Genomic DNA, 20,728 nt, shown 5'->3' with positions numbered 1-20,728 from the left:
TGACAATTACAAATAAACAAAACAAAAAAATAAATAAAAAGTCTAAAACATATTCTACAGTAGATGACTGTAGTGAAATAAAGGAAAACAATCTCTAATAAAAAAAATTCTCATTATGAATACTATAAGATGACCAGCAGAGGGCACAGAGACCAGCCAAAGGTTTTATTAAAAAAGCACTTTATTATTCAAGCAGGTTTTCTCTTTTCAGAATGGAATGATATGAAAGATCTTAAGTTGAGAGTCTCTCTCCTTTGGAGATTAAAAAGGCAAAATGAATAAAAGCAGACATTAAAGAAAACTAAAACAAAACTCAAAATGAGTTGAAAGTGCTCTGTCCCAGCCCAGCTTTGTTGCAGAGGCGTGGGAAAGAAGGCCTGGCTCAGACTGCTCCAGGTCTGGGCAAAAGCCAAATGCAGACCAGGTTTACATTTCTCACCAAACTCATTGGCAATTCACAAGGAGGGCACTGCCTTAAAAATAATAATGTGCCAACCTTCTACAGTAGAAATCAAATAAAAACATCAGCAGCATCCTCAACCTCCAATTACCTAACCGAACAATGTGTGTTGCTCCATCCTATTACTTTGAAAAGGTGGAGCACAGCTGAATTGGAGGAGTGTCGGGGAAAGTGGTCAGCACAGGCAGTCCTGACGGTATGTGGAGTGGTTCAAACAGTCATCGTGCTATAGCTTGATGGTGCCAGTGGGCAGGCTGCTGTTGCACAGTCTGTAGTAGCGAAGATCGTTCACCAGCCGCTGAACGCTTTGAGTGAACGAAGGCAGGTCCTTAGGAAAGAGGAGAAGGAACAGACACTAATATTAATTTATGAAAGAAATGCACAAAAACACATGTCCAGTAAATAGATACAGCCATGACTGATAGAATAGTGAAGCTATAATATATAGGTTTTCCCCAAAACCTCAACAACTCCCACCCCCTAAACCACCTCGTTTCACACGAGGTGCTGAAATACAGTATTCCCTTGATTTACACAGTAAGTGAAATTCTGCTAAATTTGAGTGACATAAATTTACAGACTGATGTAGTGAGTCCACGAAAGGTGAACCATAATGTGGCGCGGGAATACTGTAGTCCAGAATTAATATTCCATTTCAAGCATGAAATAGCAGCAGCAGGCTGAGAGTGTGCATCATCACAGAGACCACCACAACAAGCTATTTCTTATACACACAGTTAAAGATTATTAGCTTTTAATTAATGTGTGGAAACTGGTGCCATCAAGTGGCTACGTCTTGTTTAAATAGACCAATCAGCAGACATTAGGTAAATGCACGCACAGACTGAACTGGCTTCCCTACCTTCAGCTAATTTTTGTAGAAATGGATGAACAGGAAGTTGGCTGGCTCCACTATGGTGGCTCTCATTATACCTAGTATGTCAACATTAATATACAGCAGCACGAAGGGTGTTTATTTACTTTGTTAGACTTAGAGGTTGGCGGATGTTCACTGTGACTGATGTGAGGGCTACAAACTCATGTAAGTTCGAAGAAAAATAAGGGAGTAGTTTTGCCTGCACAACCAGAAACTCTGAAAAATGTCATTTATGCACATCCACACATGAAAAACAACCCAAAAAACAAAACAAAAAACAAAAACAGTCCAGAGGAGTGGTCTTATCAGACAAATTAAAACACCTGCGTGTTTTTATAATGTTAACTAATTATTTACTGTGCAGCCAAAGTTTAACAGAATGCAAGGAGATGGGGTAGCAGCAAATAGCAGATAAGCTATTACAGTTCTAAAGAAAAAAAAAAAGACTAATTTGATTTCTATGTACAGCTGTTGGAGCAATCTAAGTATTGTTGCCAAATTATTTGTGCAACAAGTGGAAATTCCTGTGTGTGCCAACAGCCCCTGAGATATATTTACCCATATTAACCTATTGGGGGACAATAACTTGCAAGCCCACAGAACAACACGTGCAGCATTTTTTTTTTTTAGAAAGTGCCACTGAACTTACCTGTTCCAGCTTGAAATTACGTGCGAGAACAGCTCGTTGGCTGCTGTCCACACCGTGGCAGCCATTGAGGAATTCCGGCATGAAGGCCGAATAAAAGGCATCGAAGTCAACAGAGGCCATGTTGTAAATGGCGAGGGTGATTTCCTCCTGAAGAAGGTCGTGACTTTTGTGGAGAAGGACTTGCAGCAGCACATTGATGAAGTGGAAGAGCATTGAGGTCCGGAAAAGCTTCTGAAAGACCCACAAACACACACACACACAAAAAAAAAACGAAAATGAAAATGAGAGTAACGTTAGTATGTGTTATAGAATTCACACATGTGGACGAGGGAAATGTGTGCTGCCTTAGTTTCACTGTGCAAGAATTGTGATGTTGGGACCCATTCACTGCTGCTTTAATTACAGATAATCAAAATAAATACATTAAATTAATTTAAACCTACTTATTATTAGAGTCACACTAACTAGTTAGAAGGAATGCCAGTTGGTTTGGCTTAAGATTTCTGTAAATTAGAAACTGTGATCCAAAAAAATTACTGTCATACTATTAACATCTAAAACAGAAACAAAAATAGAGCGCACTAGTTCCACCTTTTGGAATTAACAGGATGTTACATGTTAAATAAGGAGCCACATTTCATTAGTTACGTATAATCTCTTATTTGGCCGAAGGTAGAATCTGCAATGTTTTTGTATCCACTGTATAGATCATTTGACTAGCAGCAATAATTACTGTCCAGTATCAAGTCCAATAAATTGTATTTAGACCACTAGTTTCAATTCTAAAGCTGAACTTACACTGATGGCTCTAACAGTTAGTTTAACATTATTATGAATATGCTGCACTTGCAGATACACAAAAAGTGAAATCGGTGCACCATTAAAAACCTGAGACTGTGGCAGACTACTTAAAGAGAACGGGTTTGTTTATGCCCTTGCTCCTAAAAATCAACGATCCTGACAAAGTTGAACTCACTCTGTGGTATAACTTGTGCTTGCTGTTGAGAGACTCCAGATAGCACAGATTCTGCTTGAAAATGTGGATATCAGGCTGCAGGAAAGACTGTCCAAAAGCCTGGAAAATATCAGCACACGTCAGGAAATTTAGTGGGACGAGATTCAACAATATCAATAATCACCTCTCCTACAGCTGACATTACAATTATAAGTTCTTTAAACGTCACATTACAAGGATTAGGGCTGTTCTATATGCATGAACGCACCTGCATGGCAGCTGTGAACTGGGCTTCATTTTCCATTGTGTCTTCTGAATCTCCTCTTTGGACACTTGTTAAGACTGAAGTTTTAAAGAAGTACCTCCAGTTTTGGTGAAGTATTTGGTATAGCAACTCAAACATCTCGGCCTTGATGTCTGGAGAGGATCGCTGTCAAACAAACCAGAGATTCATCCATTCATATTTTAGTAAGGTACAGTATGTGTAATTTCTTAAAAAAGAAGTGATATCACAGATGACATTTTAGAGCATACCCACAAGTCAAACAAAACAGTGATGCAACTGACCTCTGCCACAACTGGGTAGACCTGCTCCATGCACAAAGAAAGGATGCTGGGTAGGAAGGGCTTAAAAGCTTGACCGGGCTCTTGCACCACCACCTGTAGGATTTTCAGGAACTTCTGCACCACCCTACACCCTGCACTGCCCTCATGCAAAATACTGGCTGCCAGCTGCTCCCTAGAGCAAATGAAAACAACAGAAGTTACTCAGTGTTAAGATGACGTAAGATAAATGTGACTGCAACAGGTGGCTATTGTTTGACATGACGTCTTGAGCTAGAAGCTTTTTTTAACCTGGTGAACATGCTAAGAAATGTGTGGATGATCTGTCCTGTGAAAGCAACACCCATCTGGACTCGTAACGCCTGGAACAACGTCAAGAAGAAGGCCAACATCTCATCTGTCACATCTACGAAAGAGAAGTGACAATTAACAAAACTGAAGCGATTACCTAACATGTGGATCTGGTATGGTGTTACATGAAATTATCTTGCATGCAGTGGTTAAAGTTAGATAAAACATCTTCTGCAGTATTCATAGTAATCAGCTTTACTGTGGACTTTAAATATATGTGAGTGAATCAAGCTGAAATTCTAGATCAGTGACAACAAAAGTCTATGCTGTGGCCACCAAAGCCTTTTTTTCCACTAGTGCCTACTCGGCTCGACTTAGTTATTAGGGTTTTCCATTAGATGGTAGGTGCCTGGTACTTTTTCAGTACTTACTCAGCCGAGGTGCTAAGGGAGTTGACTTGATTAGAAAATGTGACGTCAACAGCCTGCATGCCACTGACTGGCCAGGGAGTGATGTTGCCGAGTCACGAGAGTGACTCCTTATGCTGGGTTTACACTGTGCGATTTTTGGCCCATTTTGAGCAGATTTTTGAGTCGTGCGACCTTTTTGGCGATCGGCCTGATTTTGACCTTCATCGTGTGTTGTGCATTGTGTAGTACACGTGGGGTAACGAGAAGCGATTAACACCTCACGACCAGCTCCCGATCATCAATCGCTTGGTCGTGAGGGTGTCACCGCAGCTTCTCACACTGCGCACGTGCAAACACAAATGTCAGCGAAAAAGACGGAGTAGCACAGCAGTGCAGTGTGTGATCTGGACACAAGCGATGGAGGCACAACTTGTAGAACTATGGCAAGCTCATCCGAGCCTTTTCGATGTGGCCTCACAAAATTATCACGACCACAACAACCGTGAAAATAGTTGTGTTACGATTTGGGGTTTGGCAGTGTATTGTTTTAGGCGTTTTGTTTTGGCGTGACTGTTATGTGTTTCCTGTTTTACTTTGAAAGTCTGTGTTATCTTAGTGTGTTCAGTTTACGTTTCCCTGTCTCGTCAGTTCTGAGTTGCCCCAGCTGTGTTTCCCTCTTGTTGTCCATTTCCTGATTACTCCCTCTAGGTATTTAAACCCTGTGTTTCAGTGTGTCATAGTCGCGACCTTCCCCTCGTTGTAAATAGTTTGGTGTTTTGATGTAAATAAATATCGTATTTTGCTTTAAAGAAAATAGCTGTCGATACTTTCGTTTGGGATTTTTTTTTTTTGTGTAAGCCCGTATTAGTCTTTTTTTATGGGTTCGCCCTCCTTAAGAGCAGTAAGCTTGGGGGCCTTTTTCCCTTATTTTTATTTTTCCTGTGTTGCACGCCGGTTGCCCAGGCCAGGGTGTAACAGTTGGATCTACACTGCTGTTCAATCACAGCTGCCGGATCAATGTTTTTCATTAGCAATTTAGCAAAGTTGATGGTGGTGGTGTGCGTGTCTGTGTGAGTGAAAGACAGAGAGGGAGAGCGAGCGACAGAATTTCTGTTATAACCTTCATTTTATGGACGCACAGTGTGAGCACTCGGGTCGCATCAGAGCATCGGGCCGTATAGTGCGAGACCCTGCATCGTGACCTACGAACTTCTAACCCCTGCGAGTCAATTGTGCAGTTTGAGCAGAAGCTGAATAACGCGACTGAAAAAAAAAAAAAAAAAAAAAAATAAATAAATAAATAAATAAAATAAAATAAAATAAAATAAAAAATATCGCACAGTGTCTGCCCAGCTTTAGCAGCAGGCATACCATCGCCTTGATGTCATCCATTGTTGTGTTGCGTTTGAGTCACAATTATGGGACTTCTGGGCCATGTTGCTATGATCCCACCCACACTGATGTGATACTCAATTGTAATGGAAAACGGCAAAAAAAAAAACAAAAAAAAACGTCGAGTGCCAGCAGAAAAGAGGCAAAAGTGGACCATTAAAGATGGGCTGGGTTGAGATAATAGCCTGAGTGAATGTATAAAAGATTTCTTAATTTTGTAATTATGTTTGAAATCATCATAAATATTTTAGATTAAGTATTTAAATTTAAAAAGGCGATCAAAACCATGAAAAAAAAAGCCACAAGCTTAATTAAAGTCCATTTTTGATTTGGACTGTGTTTTTAATCTCAGTACTGGCTGTTGGCTATCATGTGGTGAAATGAACATATTTTATAGAAAATTAGTGTCAGCAGTAGAATACAAATTAATCTGTAAAAACAAAAAAGAAGGAAATACTGCATCTTAGCACCATATGCTGATTAAAAGGTGTTTGGAAGGAAAAAGTTCAAAAACTTGTGAATGTGCTGTGGCATTAAGACTGAGAATGACCCAAACCACAGATATTAAACTGACCTGGCTGCTGAATAAACACTGGAAAATGGGTGAGGGACACTTGGACAGACTCCTGAAGACTCTGATAACAGATCTGACGTGACTTGGTGGATTCACTGGAGACACTGTCCACTATGTCTCTGAGCACAGGCAGAGTCTGCTGTATGACTGCTTTGACTACACGAGAGAAAACATAATTAGGTGGACAAAAAGTGACTCAGCATAATAAAATTAAAAGAGATAAGGAGTTACGAAACCTAAGTAAATACTGACTGTCATTCAGGCCAGGCTGCCGTGAAGTAATGTTCACTGTGCCTCTTAAGATGCGATATTCTCGAGTGAGCGCAGCCAGCAGGCTGGCGTGGTTGCTTGAGCGTGTCTGCCACTGTTGTTCACTCTCTGGTAAATTTGGCCAAGGAAGCAGCAGCATATTGGATAAAGCCCTACACACCAACATGTGAGCCTGTACGAGAAGATTACTTCATTTACTTCATGTTCAAGGTCACACAGAAAATTTAAATTGGCGACAAAATTTTAAACAAATGTACATATTCACATTGTTATGCTGTGATTGAAACGTGATACTATATAATGATTGATGGAAAATAAAAGTACACTATTTACCTCCTGGGGAAGTCTGCGTGTCTGATTTTGTGTAGTAATCAGGTTGAAGATGTTTTGAACAGCTGGCAAAGTGACCAAGAACACAGGCCTCACTGTAGAGGTTATGGAGACCATCAGATGGCACGCTGACAGCATCAACTTTTCAGGTACCTGAACATTTAAGTGTAAAAATTTTTAAACAGACTAGAAGTGGAAAAATATATTTTATAGCTTTTTAAATTTGCAACATTTTGTTATAAATACAAGCTAGGGCAAGATAAACTGTATGGATCAGATGTTTCAGATCAACTTAAAGACATCATGCCTCGTCCCTGTACCAAAGACGCCACGTCCCAGCGTCTCTATTTTTTGAGGCGACTGAGGTCCTTCAACATCTGCCAGAAAATGCTGAGGATTTTCTATGAGTCTGTTGTGGCCAGTGCGATCCTCTATGCTGTTGCATGCTGGGGGAGCAGGCTGAGGGTCGCAGATGCCAACAGACTTAATAAACTAATCCGTAAGGCCAGCAATGTTGTGGGGATGGAGCTGGACTCCCTCAAGGTGGTGTCGGAGAGGCGGATGCTGTCCAAGATAAAGACAATGTTGGATAACACCTCCCACCCACTCCATGACATGTTGGTCAGCCACAGGAGCTCGTTCAGTGAGAGACTGAGATTACCGAAAAGCACCACTGAACGACACAGGAAATCATTCCTGCCTGTGGCCATCTCCCTGTACAACGCATCCACTTAACACACTGTTTGCTGCTACAACTACACATGTTTCTTTTCCAGCTATTTATTTATGAGTGACTTATGTATGTATGTATGTATGTATGTATATGTATATATTGTACTATTCTTAGTTCGTGTATTGTCTGTCTTGTCTTAATGTTGGTTTAAAATGGAGCACTGTAACAAAAAATAATTTCCCCCAGGGATCAATAAAGTATTCTGATTCTGATTCTGATGATTCTGATATATAAAAACTGTGAACATGGACTGCATGTTTCAAGCTTTGGTTAACAGTTTCTAAATTATACTTCTTCCTTAATTTTTAAACCACTGTTGCAACATGAAACTTACTGTGTCTGTGACATGCAGTTTCTTATAAACACAGGTTTACTTAAGTCAAAGATTCTGCACAAATTCTTTCTAAAAAAATTTTCTAAATATAAATAGCTGATTAGTTAAGGCTGGATTTGTAATATGCTTGACATTGAAGCTACCTTGGTTGTGATGAGCGGGCTACTGGCGTCGATGGCAGACTTAATGAGGTTGATGAACTGGCTCTGGTTTTGACTGTGGACTTCACTGTAAAACTGTGCAAGCCAGTGAGAATAAGCTTGCAAAGCAGCAAGAGCCTGTGCATGTCTGTAACAAATGAAACCACATACGCACACAGAGTTAAAACACATTTCTTACTTATACTGCTTACCTAATTTGCTAATTTGTGTAACTTTGACATGTCTAAAGCCATGTTCGTGGTAGCATTAATTGTATTTGGCACACAAAAACTCATATCTTCTGAACATAAAACACTGAAGCCAGAGTAAAAATATTCTGTCATTTTATTATGTAAAACATGAGGTTGCTCTGAATGCAAGGCAACTGTGCAGCAAGGGCGGCTGTCCAGTGTCCACAACATTTCACACAAACCCGATAGCTATTCACACGCTCAGCTCCCTGTTCTCTTTTGCATGACACTGTCTTTGACTCCATGAGTCTTTCATTTCTAATGGTTTGATCACATATAAAATTTTACTGTTCAATGTTCCTTTAAACATGATACTCACACATCAATGAGGTCTGGTTTGAGCACAGAAGGCACAGCAGTCTCCAGGTCATAGAGGCTGGTCTGGGAGCCATAACAAGTCACTTCAACCAATCTTAAAAAAGAGGCAAATGTTCCTTTTTGATATTTTACTCATTCCTTAAAACCATCAGTTAAAATATGAAGAACTCAGAATTCATACAACCAAAGAGCAACTTAAATAAATCACACACACAAAAAAGAGAAGGCAATGTCAAGATAAGATTTTGTAATGCTGGCGACAAAAGTCTGCAACACTAACAGCGTACATTTTTAAATACAAACATAGGATTCGGAGGGGTTTGCTATGAAGAAAGATTAAAGTTAGGAGGCTACATATGAACTTTTGCTAGTTAAGCTATAACGCATTAAAGCTTTCTTTAAACCCTTTAATATTTAAATGTATCCAGTTTAAGGTGGATCTATCGTCTTATTCGCAACACTGATTCATTGTACTGTTATATTATTTATGTTCTTTATACATTTGTAATCATCTTGATTGATAACATCTCTGATTGGAGTAAGCAGAACTAAAAGGGAACTTCTTTTTTTTTTTGCTGAAGAACTGTAATATGATGTGTTAAATCACCCTTTTTAATCTGAGCGTGCACAGAATCTGAAGCAGAAAGCCAAGCTTAACAGAAAGTTGATAATCATTAACTCAAACTGGAGTTTGAGGTTTTGTTGAACCAACTAAAAGCAAACAAAGTCTGGCTATGTTGACCTTGATTTGTAATACACGCTTACCTCTCTACCACAGCCAGGGCGTCACTGAAACGTGCAGCAAAAATATCTCCAATGAAATACTCAGCCAAGCGTCCAACAGCCTGAAGTAGGGAGCTGAGGTCCCTGAGAGAACAGTGAAGTCGGCGACAGTCGTTCTCAGCAGTGATATTTAGCCGTCGACCTAGATAAAAACAACAAAGAGACAAGAAAACAAATGTTACAGGATCGATCTAATATTTTAATCTACAGAAGTGATGTCATTTTTGAGTCGACATAAAAGCAATGTTTTTTTCCCCCATCAATAAATTGTACTTACTTGTGCCAGTAGTCACAATAAACTGCTGTAAACCGAGGTATACGTCCAAATTTTCTTGAAGAACTGGAAACTTTAGAGCAAAAAGAAGAATAAGGAGGAAATTGTTACATGTACTAACACCCCCACATTATTATAACCTCAGAACTCACAGGCAACTTAAATCATTACTAAAAGACCTACTCAATTTTAAGGCAGCAAGTTCAAAATAAAATTTAATTCAGTTTTATAAAAAGAGTTATAAATAAGTATAATAAAGCCACAATTATCTTCTTTGAAATGATGGTGGTATTGGTTTTCGTGAATGAGATATTCTCATGACTCATCGAGTGATGCTACTACCAGCCAATCGGTGGCATGCAGTCTGACAACGTCACATTTTAGGTACTATTATGACACTATTACACTACTACATTATGACCTAATGGAAAACCCTGAAAACCATGGCGAGTCAATCCGAGCAGGTACTAATGAGGCTTAAGACACCTTGGTGTGTATTTGATGACAGTTTAACCTATTAATGTACTCCTTTACAACAAAATTTACAATGCAGAACAGAAAATACTTCATGCCATCATTGTCAAGTGATTTCACTGTTTAAGGAAACTACACTGTGCTGATAAATGGGTCATCATGAGGTTATGAGCATTTCTGCTACTAGATTTTCCAAATCTAAAAATAATAAAGCTCTGATCTGGTCTATTTAAAACGTCTCTAAACTGCCTTACAAAATACAAAAGGTGACACCAACAGTGATTTCTTACCAAAGTAGAGAATGCATAGGATGGGAGCAGCTCCATCACCTTGGCAACCACCTCCAGACTCTGACGCAGGTACCTTTGCCACTCAGTCTGTTGCTATGGTTACAAAATGAAGCAGAGTAGTCAGACACTGAAGATAAAACCATTTCTTTAGTCTGTACTTATGCTTAAAGCAAATTTAATGCTTCATGTGGCTACAAGATAGACAGATAATATGAAACAGTGCAGATGATATTTGTAATAATTTTACATTATTAAATGTTCTTACATCATCATCCAGAGTCTCGTCGTCCAGCTCTTCTAACTGGGCTTGATTGCATCTGAACTGTATGCGATTCAGAACTTCCCTTAACAGAAGACCTAAGGCATCTTTGTACCTGCCCAGTTGGCACATGAATACATTACACAACAGCAACTTCACACTCAAGAATGAATGACAAAATAGGAAATCATTAAATCAACTTTAGTTCTTTGAGTGTTTCTGTAAATATCTCTTGAGCGTCTTACCTATTCAGGACACTTTCTCTGTCTGGTAGCCTGCTTTTGATTTTCGTTGTTAAAAAATCCAAAAACACACTCCAAATGTCCAAACAGGCAAAATAGCCTTCATGGGTGGGCTTAAAAAAAAAAAAATGTGCATGAGAAGGAAGTTTACATAGAATCTTTAGCTGCATTGCATGAACGTGGAAAAGGTAATCATTACCTGGTTGAAAGTGTACTTGAAAAGCAGGGCAAGAAACTCTACAATAGGAAACTGAGGACTTGACTCAATTCGCCTCAAGTGAACACTGACAAACAGACGCAGGAAGTCTGTAAACTTTTCCAGGTAACTGCAAGATAAGAAAGGAATAACTGAAGCAAAAAGTCGGGACATACATCTTACATTTAAAACATGAAATATTAAATACAAAATATATTTGGTCTAAATGGTCAACAATATTATTACTTATCAGATTAAGTGCAGCATGTAACTTGATCATAATGTTTCATAATCCTGCAGATGCAATGTTTAAGGGCATAACAATGTGGCGCATGTGTCTGACCACTCATGAAAATTTACAATGTCACAGATGTGTCTTAAAAAAGCTTAATGAAAGAGACACAGGTAAAAATGACTACATCTAGTATAATCTTCAAAATAAAATATATACAACTTATCATCCTGCAAGCAGCCTATTTAAATAAATATATATATTACATAAGAAACTAGGGCTGTGCGATATGACCAAAATCTCATATCCCGATATAAGAATTCTATCGTCCCGATAATGATATAAATCACAAAAATGTAACATTTTCTGTAAATTCTGTGAATCTCGGGCAGCTCGACTTGCGGGAAGTGTTTCCAGCTGCGCGTCATGTAGCTGGAGTCGAGTGTTTTAACCGATGTATGAAACGATACATTTTTAGACATAAGTTGTAAAGGCTGCCGTTTTCTTTGTGAGTATTTATTACATGGCGTGCTGCGGGGAAAAGCCTGTTCTAACGTTTGAGTCTAAGGTTTATTTTTTAGCACCTGACGGCTCTTTTTTTTAAAGCTCTTTCACGTGATTCAGTTTATTTTGAAAAGTCTCAACAGGATCTTGAGCTTTATTGTGAAAGATTTGTGGAACATAAACAAGCGGACACGCGATGCTGTTACTGTCGTTGTTGCTAACCACAACGCATAAAAACAGGCGCTTGTCGGTCCATAGTGTGGTTATATTAAATATAAGAGAAAGAGAGAACTTTAAGAAATTAATATAGCCACTACAGTGACCATCAAAACGGTGAAAAAAATATTACCGTAAACAGTTTATTTTGCGACACCACGAAACAAACGATAGCGTAAAATGAAACGATAGATGTTTTTATATCGTCATCCGATATACATCGTTATATCGAACAGCCCTATAAGAAACTAATAGATATTTGCAAAAGGAAACATTCTTAACAAAGACCAATAGGGATGGCAGAAACCCCCCCCAAAAAATCAATACATAAAAATAGGACAGACAAAAAAGGGAAAAAAAACAAAAAAAACAAACAACTTAAAATAGCTGACTGGTCTTTGTACTCAATCTCTTCATATTCTGCAACCCATCTGAAACTTGTGGTGCAGACTGCCAACATATTATCATCAGTCTGAGTCCATGTCAATAAGAACAACTCTGGCTGCCAGCTGGTTGCATTCTAGTTAAAAACCATGAAACACAAAGGTTGCTAAATGCAAATTTAAAGGTTAATTAGGAATTTTCTGTCTATGAAAACAACAACAGATACATGATTTATCAGTTAATTGCTGTATTATCAGAAACAGATTGCACATAATTGCCAACTTGACCCCACTCAATTGCAGACTGACTCCCATCTTTTATGGCAGGTTTTAGTGACAGTGTTGGTATGACTGACAATCTCATAAAAAAGTAAGATAACTTCTTCCTGATTGGGTATTGACAAAGTTAACTCTGAGGACATAATGAAGTTGAAAAAAGGTAATAAATAACAATATTGGCCAATGCAATACTATTGCAAGTAAAGTTATGTGATAGTGTCATATTGTGGGGTGCGACCAAAATACCAATTGGTAAGTGGCAATGACATAACATGGAGGGAGAATGCCGCTGATACCTGTGTCATAGGATAAGTAAATGGCTGTACAGAGTGAGTTTGCTCATGCACCAATGCTCTGGTCAAATTAAGAATTGAGCCATACCTCTCATCAAGTTCCTGTAAGCGGCTCTTGATTGTATGAGCATTATTTTCTCGTGTCAGCCTTTGAAGAAGAAAGAAGGTCTGCTGGAACATTCGCAGCAAGTACTCCTCAAAATCCATTGGCACGCAGTTCTTTGACACCAGTTCATTGACACAGGTCATGGCAAGTAAACCAAGCCGGGCCCGGTCCACCTTGTTAGCCTCGTTTTGCTGTCCGTTTAGCTCTCCTCCATTTGATGTTGGTGGCATTGTCCCAGGATTAAGCTGTCCATTTGAGGAGGAGGAGTTGGAAGAAATGAAGGAGTCTGTCTTGGCCTTTGGCCGAAGATCACAGCCAAATCGTGCAAAATGGAAAATGGATGCCAACAAGGTGGGCGTAATACTTGTAGACAAAGGGATCCAGCTGAACAGGTGGGCCAAGCACTCCAAAACAAGGCAACAGAGCTGATGACTCTCATTGTCCAATGCTGCCATGGGCTGACAAAGCAGTTTTGAGTACTGGCTACCTTGAAACAAGCTGCCCAGCAATTCCACTGATTCAAAAACACAAAATGTTATGGTTAATAAAGAAGAAACAAACTCCTGTTTCACAATTTTAAGTCTTTCCCATTTTAACCATTGAAAGGGACAATTCACTCACTGCTTTCCCCTGAGGTGGGTGAGGGAGGCGGTGTAGAAGCTATGACACTGTGCTTGTCCCAGTATGTCTCCAGAATTCCTGAAAACAAGTACCCAGTTACTAACACATACTGAAAGATGTCTGATTTGTCATATTTGATCCTAAATAAAGTTAGCAAACCTTATTATATTTTTTATATAGTAGTACTTTACTCTTAACAGTACACCTGCATTTACTACTGTCCTTTCCATCCTTTGAAACGTGGCATATTAAGATCCCTCAAAAATGTTGCGAAACTGTCTGTTTGCTAGAACATAGGGACACCTCCGAATCTTCCAAAAAAACAAAACAAATATTAATTTGTTGCAGGGGGACAGGGAGAGACCCCTGTTAAGTAGTACTAAGAGTTCACAAAGCATTAAAGGTTGTCCTCACCGGTCAACAGTCCAAGCACTGTTGGCACCTGCTCCAGCAGCAGTTTGCGGAGCTCCTCTTTCCTGGCAACACTCAGGTCTTCCCTAGGACATGCAAGCTCTTCTGATGTGGTTTTTAACATAACCAACCCCAGTGGAGCCAGAGCCGGGGACTGGATCAACTATAGACAGGAGATTGATGGACACACACACACAGTTCAAAAAGTTAATTTTATCAACTACCTAGTGACCTACCTAATTCTCCAAAATACTTTCCAAGCTGTTTGGTTAAAAGCCTGCTGACAGACTTTATAGAAGTTGGTTAACAGATCAGGTTATTTCGTTGTGTACACTTAAAGCCTAACACAGCTGTTTTAGAATAAAACAAAAGGACCTTTATTGAATGTAATTTCCCTTTACAGAACAAATGCATTACACATACTAAGTTTGGCTGTTTAAGGAGGCATTGATTAGCAAAACACACCACGAGACAAGATGATATCAAGCTCTAGTTCATGTGGCTTACCACTCTGAATGAACAACTTAATGCAGAAATCATTTGGGTTTATTTCAGATATTTCATGAGATTAAAACAAAAATGTATTTTTCTTGGATTATAACTGAACTTCTCTATTTAAGACTGTGCCACTTCCTCAAAACATCTTTGTGCAAACTTAAAATGCTGACATAAGTACAGCAAATTGATTAAAAACACAACAACAACAACAACAAAAAAAAAAAGAAAAACAAAAGACAACCTCAAAGGAAATTGGAATAAATGTGACCAGAAGGGAAGAACAGAGACGGGATATTTTTTAGGACTACTTCAAATTACACAAGAACATATATATGTTCCATGCAACAGAAGCTCTGGTTTTATAATGCAACTTTTGTGTCTTCATCAGCTTCATTTCATTACTTAACCCTTCCACCAATAAAGATGACCTCCCCTGTACCGATAATGACAAGTTTTGACACTTCATCAGTATCAAAGATGTGGTTTGATATTGAGAGACCACCCTCACTAACTTTTGTTGCAAACCAAGTCATTTTGTTCACTAAACAGGCCTAAAATATGACAGACACCACTCAGGTCAGAAAAACAGCTTCAAGGGTTACTCCTTACCTGAAGGGTGTTTGTAAAGAAATCGTGGTAGAACATCGGCCAATCCTGGCGACCAATGTCTACAATGACTTTACAAAGCTTATTACGGATAAAATAGGGCACAGATTTGTGCTGAGCAAGGAGGAGTTTGGGAAGACAGCTGCGAATCTCCATCTTGTCCTGGGAAGCAACTCCAATCCACATCTTGTTTACCAGGTTCTGAAAATTACAATTAGCAATCAACTGTAAAACATGTGTACAGATGACAAAAACATTTATACAAACATATGCAGTGCACTTCCACAATGTCTTAGGCCCATTTTATAAGGGATTATTTTTTCCCCACCCAATCTGTGCACAGAACTCCACAATGACCAAGGAAAAATATTTGTCAATTTATTGGAAGGACCCTTCACTTGGGTAAAGCACCTTTGCCAGGTATAGTATCTCAAATCGTCTTGGGGAAGATCCTGCAAGCCTTTTACATTTTAAAACATTTCTTTCGTTATTGGAGGAATTTTTATTGTTGAACCAATGATGGGGAGCATCAGTGCGCAGGATTTTCAGGTCTGCTATGTTTCCCAAAGCTACTGCTCTTTCCCCTCTTGCTCAATTACATTTATAAATCACCAGCCTGAAAGCCAACTACACTCTGGAAAAAAGGCTTTCACTGAACAGGGCTGCTCATCATTTTCCAGCATCGATCTGACCTTCCTGACCATCCACCATCTAAGAAAAACACCATCCCATCATGCTGCTGCTACTAACAGCTGCCTGTCTTTGGTTCCCTCCACACAGTGTGGCAAAACACACTTTTTGTGTTCCACGAACCAGCGACCTGTCCAGGGTGTACCCTGCGTCTTGTCTTATGAAAGCTTGGACAGGCTTCATCTCATTGCAGCCATAAACTGGACAGGCAATTAGGAACAAATGGATCAGACCACAGGATTTTGCTTCCGTGTTCTGAGTTGTTCAGGTGTATTGGGAAAATTCTCAGCCGTTTAGTGAGGAATAGTGGCCACTCTAGTGATAGACTGGTAAAATGTTGTAGTTCCTAACAGCTTTCACTTAAGAATCAGAGGTTTCAGTGCTCTTGACTCCTGAATGAAACTAAGGTATTTTTATCTCTTCTTTTAATTGCAACCCCCTCCAGCTCTCACTAGACTTGAATCACAGCTTGCAGGAAATTCTCTAAATCTCATAGCTTGGTTTTAACTCTAACATACACCACAGATAGTGAGAAAGTCAAGGCTGATGTTTTCAGTTCTAAATTATGTTGAATTAAGGCACAAGTCCCAATCAGCTGTACAACAACCCCACAACCCACGGATAAAAGTAGGATGTCATATGCAAGAAAGGGAATACTTCAGTAAAGGTTTTATATTAAATAAAAGATGTAATCCATTTAAGATTAGTCTGAAACATAATATAATGAGGTTAAAAAAAATTAAGCATTTCAGATATACATTTTAAGTTAAAGGCAGTTTTTAAAGGGCACTTTATGCTCATTCTTTCATTCTGTGGTAAATTTGCTACACTTTTAACTAACTTCACTTGCAGAATTATAAAAAATGAGGAAACAGGAAAAGGCCATGAAATACATTCTTGTTAACATACGCCTCTTCTTGCAGTATGCATTTATTAAGTATCTAAAATTATCTGAAAACAAAATGTTGAAAAAAAAAAAGAAGAGAGAAAGCTCTTGCTAGTACTTTGAACTGAGAACATGCATCTTCCACCTACAGGACTTACTTCAAATACTGTGAGACTGTACATCATTACATACTCATTCCGAGTATTGGAGAGGAAGAACATGCAATGGCGCCACGCTCCAGTCTGCTGTGCAAAGTTATTCAGCAGCTCTTCTGCAGAAAAAAGGAAGTAAGCATGAGCTCTCACAGAAGTAGTTCAATACTAGCACCTCGCTAGCAATCAGACTGAAAGTAATGCGTCACAACACAGGAAGTGGATTTAAAAAACCAAGAATGCAAAAGATTAATGTTTTTTATAGAAACAAAACAATTTTAGACCACCTTAAACATGATCCTGACACTCAACAGTATCTCTGTATTTATAGATCCAGACTATTCAAAGCAGAAATATACTATCGTTTAAGAATTTTAAGGATAAGGGCAAGAGAGTTTCACATAGAGGAAACTCTACCGTTCATCTACATCAAAAGACAAAGGCTCCTTTAGCTTTCTTTTTTTTTTTTAAACCAAGAACTGAGCTCTACAAAGGTTTCCCTTTAATAAAGCACATAACAATTTTAAAGTTAATGCATGTGCTATGAGACATTTTAAATGGTATAGAAATGGTATAGTACTTCTGGTAACAATTAGCAAGGGCTGGTACCGATTAGAAATGTTTAAAGTTAAGAGTCAACTAGCCTCGCACAACATGAGCACATTGTGGTCAACCTATCCACAGATATGAATGACAGACCAACATTCACCAAGAAATGCATTGATTAGGTTCCTTTTTCCATATTTAATTAAACATTTTTAGCTCTTCTTTAATTACTGTAGATATTTTGAATTTATTCAAGAGCAAAAACAGGTAATCACACAGGAAATGAGGAGGAGTGGTCAACGTGCATGAAACGTTTGTACATTACTGTGGATGATTATGGGGTAGACACATTAACCCTCAATTACACATTCTTACACTGCTCTGTGTCATTTCCATTTCAGACCAGCCTGATGGGAACCTTAAAATACTGCATCATGGTCATACTTCTTAAGTGTACTGTTTTGCAAGACCTTACTTACCGATTTCTCTTTTTCGCTCATTAGTTGTGCAGCTATGAAAGAACTCCGTCATCAGGCCCTCTAGTGCGCGCAGCGATGCCTCCTCTGAAGCCTAATAGGTAATAGAAAGTAAAGTACAAACAACATGAGCGATCCATCACCATATAGAGCATAGAATCACTAAGTCTTTAGAGGAATTCCTTTGTTTTTTGTGTACAATCGTGGTATAACCACTCAATCGTGCTTAAATACAGAAAGAGAGTCCTCATACACATGTTCACACATAGTAAAGAGAACAATACACTGGCATACAAGTATCTTGTTCTTATAGCCAATTATTACACCAGCTTGCTGTTTGGTTAAAGCACTTAGTTATAAAAGGCAACAGCACAGGCTTAATCGTAATATAGTTTGGCACTACCCTTGTTTTCTCATGTGGATGAAGTTGGGCCTTGCCTACCGAACGCAAGATAGCATATCGAGATTTTAGCCCCTATGCCAGGCAAGTCTGAATTCCACAAATAAGCCAGAACTTGCCGAGACTCAACACTAGTCAAACAAAATATTCGGTTTTGCAAGATGGGCGTCCTGTGCCGTAAAATGGCTTTAAGAGCTGTCACATCCTGTGAAATACCTGGCCTCAGAACCGTTAGATAACAAAAAAGGTATACAGGTATAAGTGCATACAACGTATCCCCATACGCTGCCAGTTGTATGCTAATGTATTTATCTTCACTAATGACAGATCTTTATATTCAGAAGTAGAATAAAGAGTTAAGCTTATCCATTGCGTTAGCCCTCAGCAGGAAGGGAGGAAGAAAGATGAACAACTGGATAAATACCAGAGTTTAAATTATACTTACCATGTTTAGCTGGCTCGGATGCTGTCTTCAGTTGACTTAGTCGCTGGTTAATTACAGTAATAAGCCAACATTAGTTACCCAGTTAGCCAATCGTGCGGCTAACATTAGCTATGGTACTGCTGGCTAACGTAACCGCAAAGGGTTATCATCATGCTCAGCTCGACTGCTTAAACTGATATCTACATAAAACTAGCTAGCAAAGGCTGGCCTCGCTGACTGTGCTTTGAATGTATATATATATATATATTTTTTTTTTTAACCTTGCTCGAATAAAGCGGTTTTCGACTACCAGGCATAAAGACTTGACATTAAATTAGCTATGCCGAGCCCAGAGGCTAGCCGCATTGCAGCTCAACGCTAATTCCACCGTTAGGTTGAATACAGAAATATAGTTTTGTCAGCATCTAGCCGACACCACGTAAGTGTGCAGCTTTAATTAGCGTTTTGTGTCAGGCATTTTGATGCTAAATTACCCAGTTGCTAACGCTGCAGCGGATGGCTAGCCAGTTAGCTTTTCTAGAAGGATGAAGGAATAATTTTCGTTCGCTAACTGTCAACCGCAGACATGCTCCTGTGTCCGGACACGACAGTCTCGATTTCTAAAGTCAAAGCGGGCTTTAAAAACGCACAAACAAAAACGTTTACAAATCCGCAACAACAATAATTATAAAATGCTATCAGCGACCGTTCCTGTCATTCCCCTTCTCGGTGCTTAGGGCGGCTCAAGAATAAAGCTAGCTTGCAGGTTTCAGGGTCTCCATTGCAACTTCCTCTTTTGCTGCAAACAACCCAATCAGCTCTGTCAAGTCACTCACATTAAGAAAAAACACAGTCTCCGGTTATAGCTTTCAAATTAAAACACTTTACTGTTAAATAATTCAAAGTTATGAACAAAGGTAAAATGAAACGAATGAATTTACTCTAAAAAAAAGACCTTCATATGTTTCATGTTGTCATTTCCCCTAAAAAGCCTTATGCAAAATGCTATTATAATACTGTGCTTCTGCTGAAACCTGGCTCGCCCACACAAACATACAAATACAGGAATTTGCCTGGCTTTCAAAGAAGTAAGGTTATATAAACAGGAGAAGGACCATTGATAAAGTTTGCACTATATCTTATATATAACAGATAGTTATTAGCACTTAAAACCCAAGATTGTCATATACAGGAGAATTGTATTCACTATACAGGTAAAGGTGAAAGATTTATAATTTACATAAGAATAGCTATACATGCCACAACCAGACTATTTAACACTATATTGGAAAGTGAGAGGATGTCTGAGGAATGGATGTGTACTGGTACAGATATTCAAGACCAATGGTGAGTACAGAACTGTAATAACTAAATAGGGATAAAGCTGATTAGCCATGCCATTAAGCTATGGAAAAGAGTTGATGGAGCTAGGTTATTTAGAGCAACAGTATAGCTCCATGTCAAGAAAGAGCACTACAAATGCGACTTTTGCTTTGAGTGTTGATGGAGAAGTACAGAGAAGGTCAGAAGGAATGGCATTTTGTCTCTATGGATGTGGGTTAAAAGTGAAAGCACATGATATAGGGTGCCAAGAGAAGAACTGTGGTACTGCATGAGGAAGTCAGGAGTGCCAGGGAAGTATGTGTGGGTGGTGCAGGACACTGAGGACAGGCTGGAGAGATGGAGGTATGTTCCGGAATAAAGAAAATTAAAGTGAAATAAAAGCCAGTAGAAGCAAGACAGAACACGTGTCTGAATGACAAGTTGACATACCTCCATTCAACCATCCAAAGCGATGGACAGAGCCCAACAGAGGCAAAGAAGAGACTGCAGGCAGAAGTGGGTGGAGACAAGGGTAAGGGGTGATTTGTGACAGAAGGATAGAAGCAATAGTGAAATTCAAAGTATCAAAGATAATAGCTTTGGTGTATGGTTTGGA

General features: G+C 39.0%; 1 protein-coding gene across 1 annotated transcript; it reads right to left on the bottom strand.

Annotated features, from left to right (window-relative positions):
* Positions 1 to 163: 163 nt before the first annotated feature.
* xpo6 (exportin 6) lies at positions 164 to 19,645 on the bottom strand. The gene is made up of 25 exons (XM_082530823.1): positions 19,284 to 19,645; positions 18,811 to 18,853; positions 17,969 to 18,059; positions 16,950 to 17,062; positions 15,219 to 15,416; positions 14,115 to 14,274; positions 13,701 to 13,778; positions 13,062 to 13,593; positions 11,070 to 11,196; positions 10,874 to 10,983; positions 10,635 to 10,743; positions 10,370 to 10,462; positions 9,609 to 9,678; positions 9,314 to 9,473; positions 8,550 to 8,642; positions 7,983 to 8,127; positions 6,776 to 6,925; positions 6,425 to 6,614; positions 6,173 to 6,328; positions 3,797 to 3,911; positions 3,509 to 3,680; positions 3,210 to 3,371; positions 2,963 to 3,061; positions 1,987 to 2,217; positions 164 to 788 (listed from the first exon to the last, which is right to left on the bottom strand). Exons 2-25 carry the CDS (start codon positions 18,811 to 18,813, stop codon positions 687 to 689), a joined length of 3,459 nt encoding a protein of 1,152 aa, XP_082386949.1. The 5' UTR covers positions 18,814 to 18,853; positions 19,284 to 19,645; the 3' UTR covers positions 164 to 686.
* Between the last annotated feature and the right edge of the window lie 1,083 nt (positions 19,646 to 20,728).

This window comes from Aulonocara stuartgranti (assembly GCF_965226115.1).
Source record: "Aulonocara stuartgranti genome assembly, chromosome: 4".
Taxonomy (NCBI): Eukaryota; Metazoa; Chordata; class Actinopteri; order Cichliformes; family Cichlidae; genus Aulonocara; species Aulonocara stuartgranti.
Note: the sequence above shows the minus strand (reverse complement) of the source record. Positions and strands in the feature narration are given on the sequence as shown.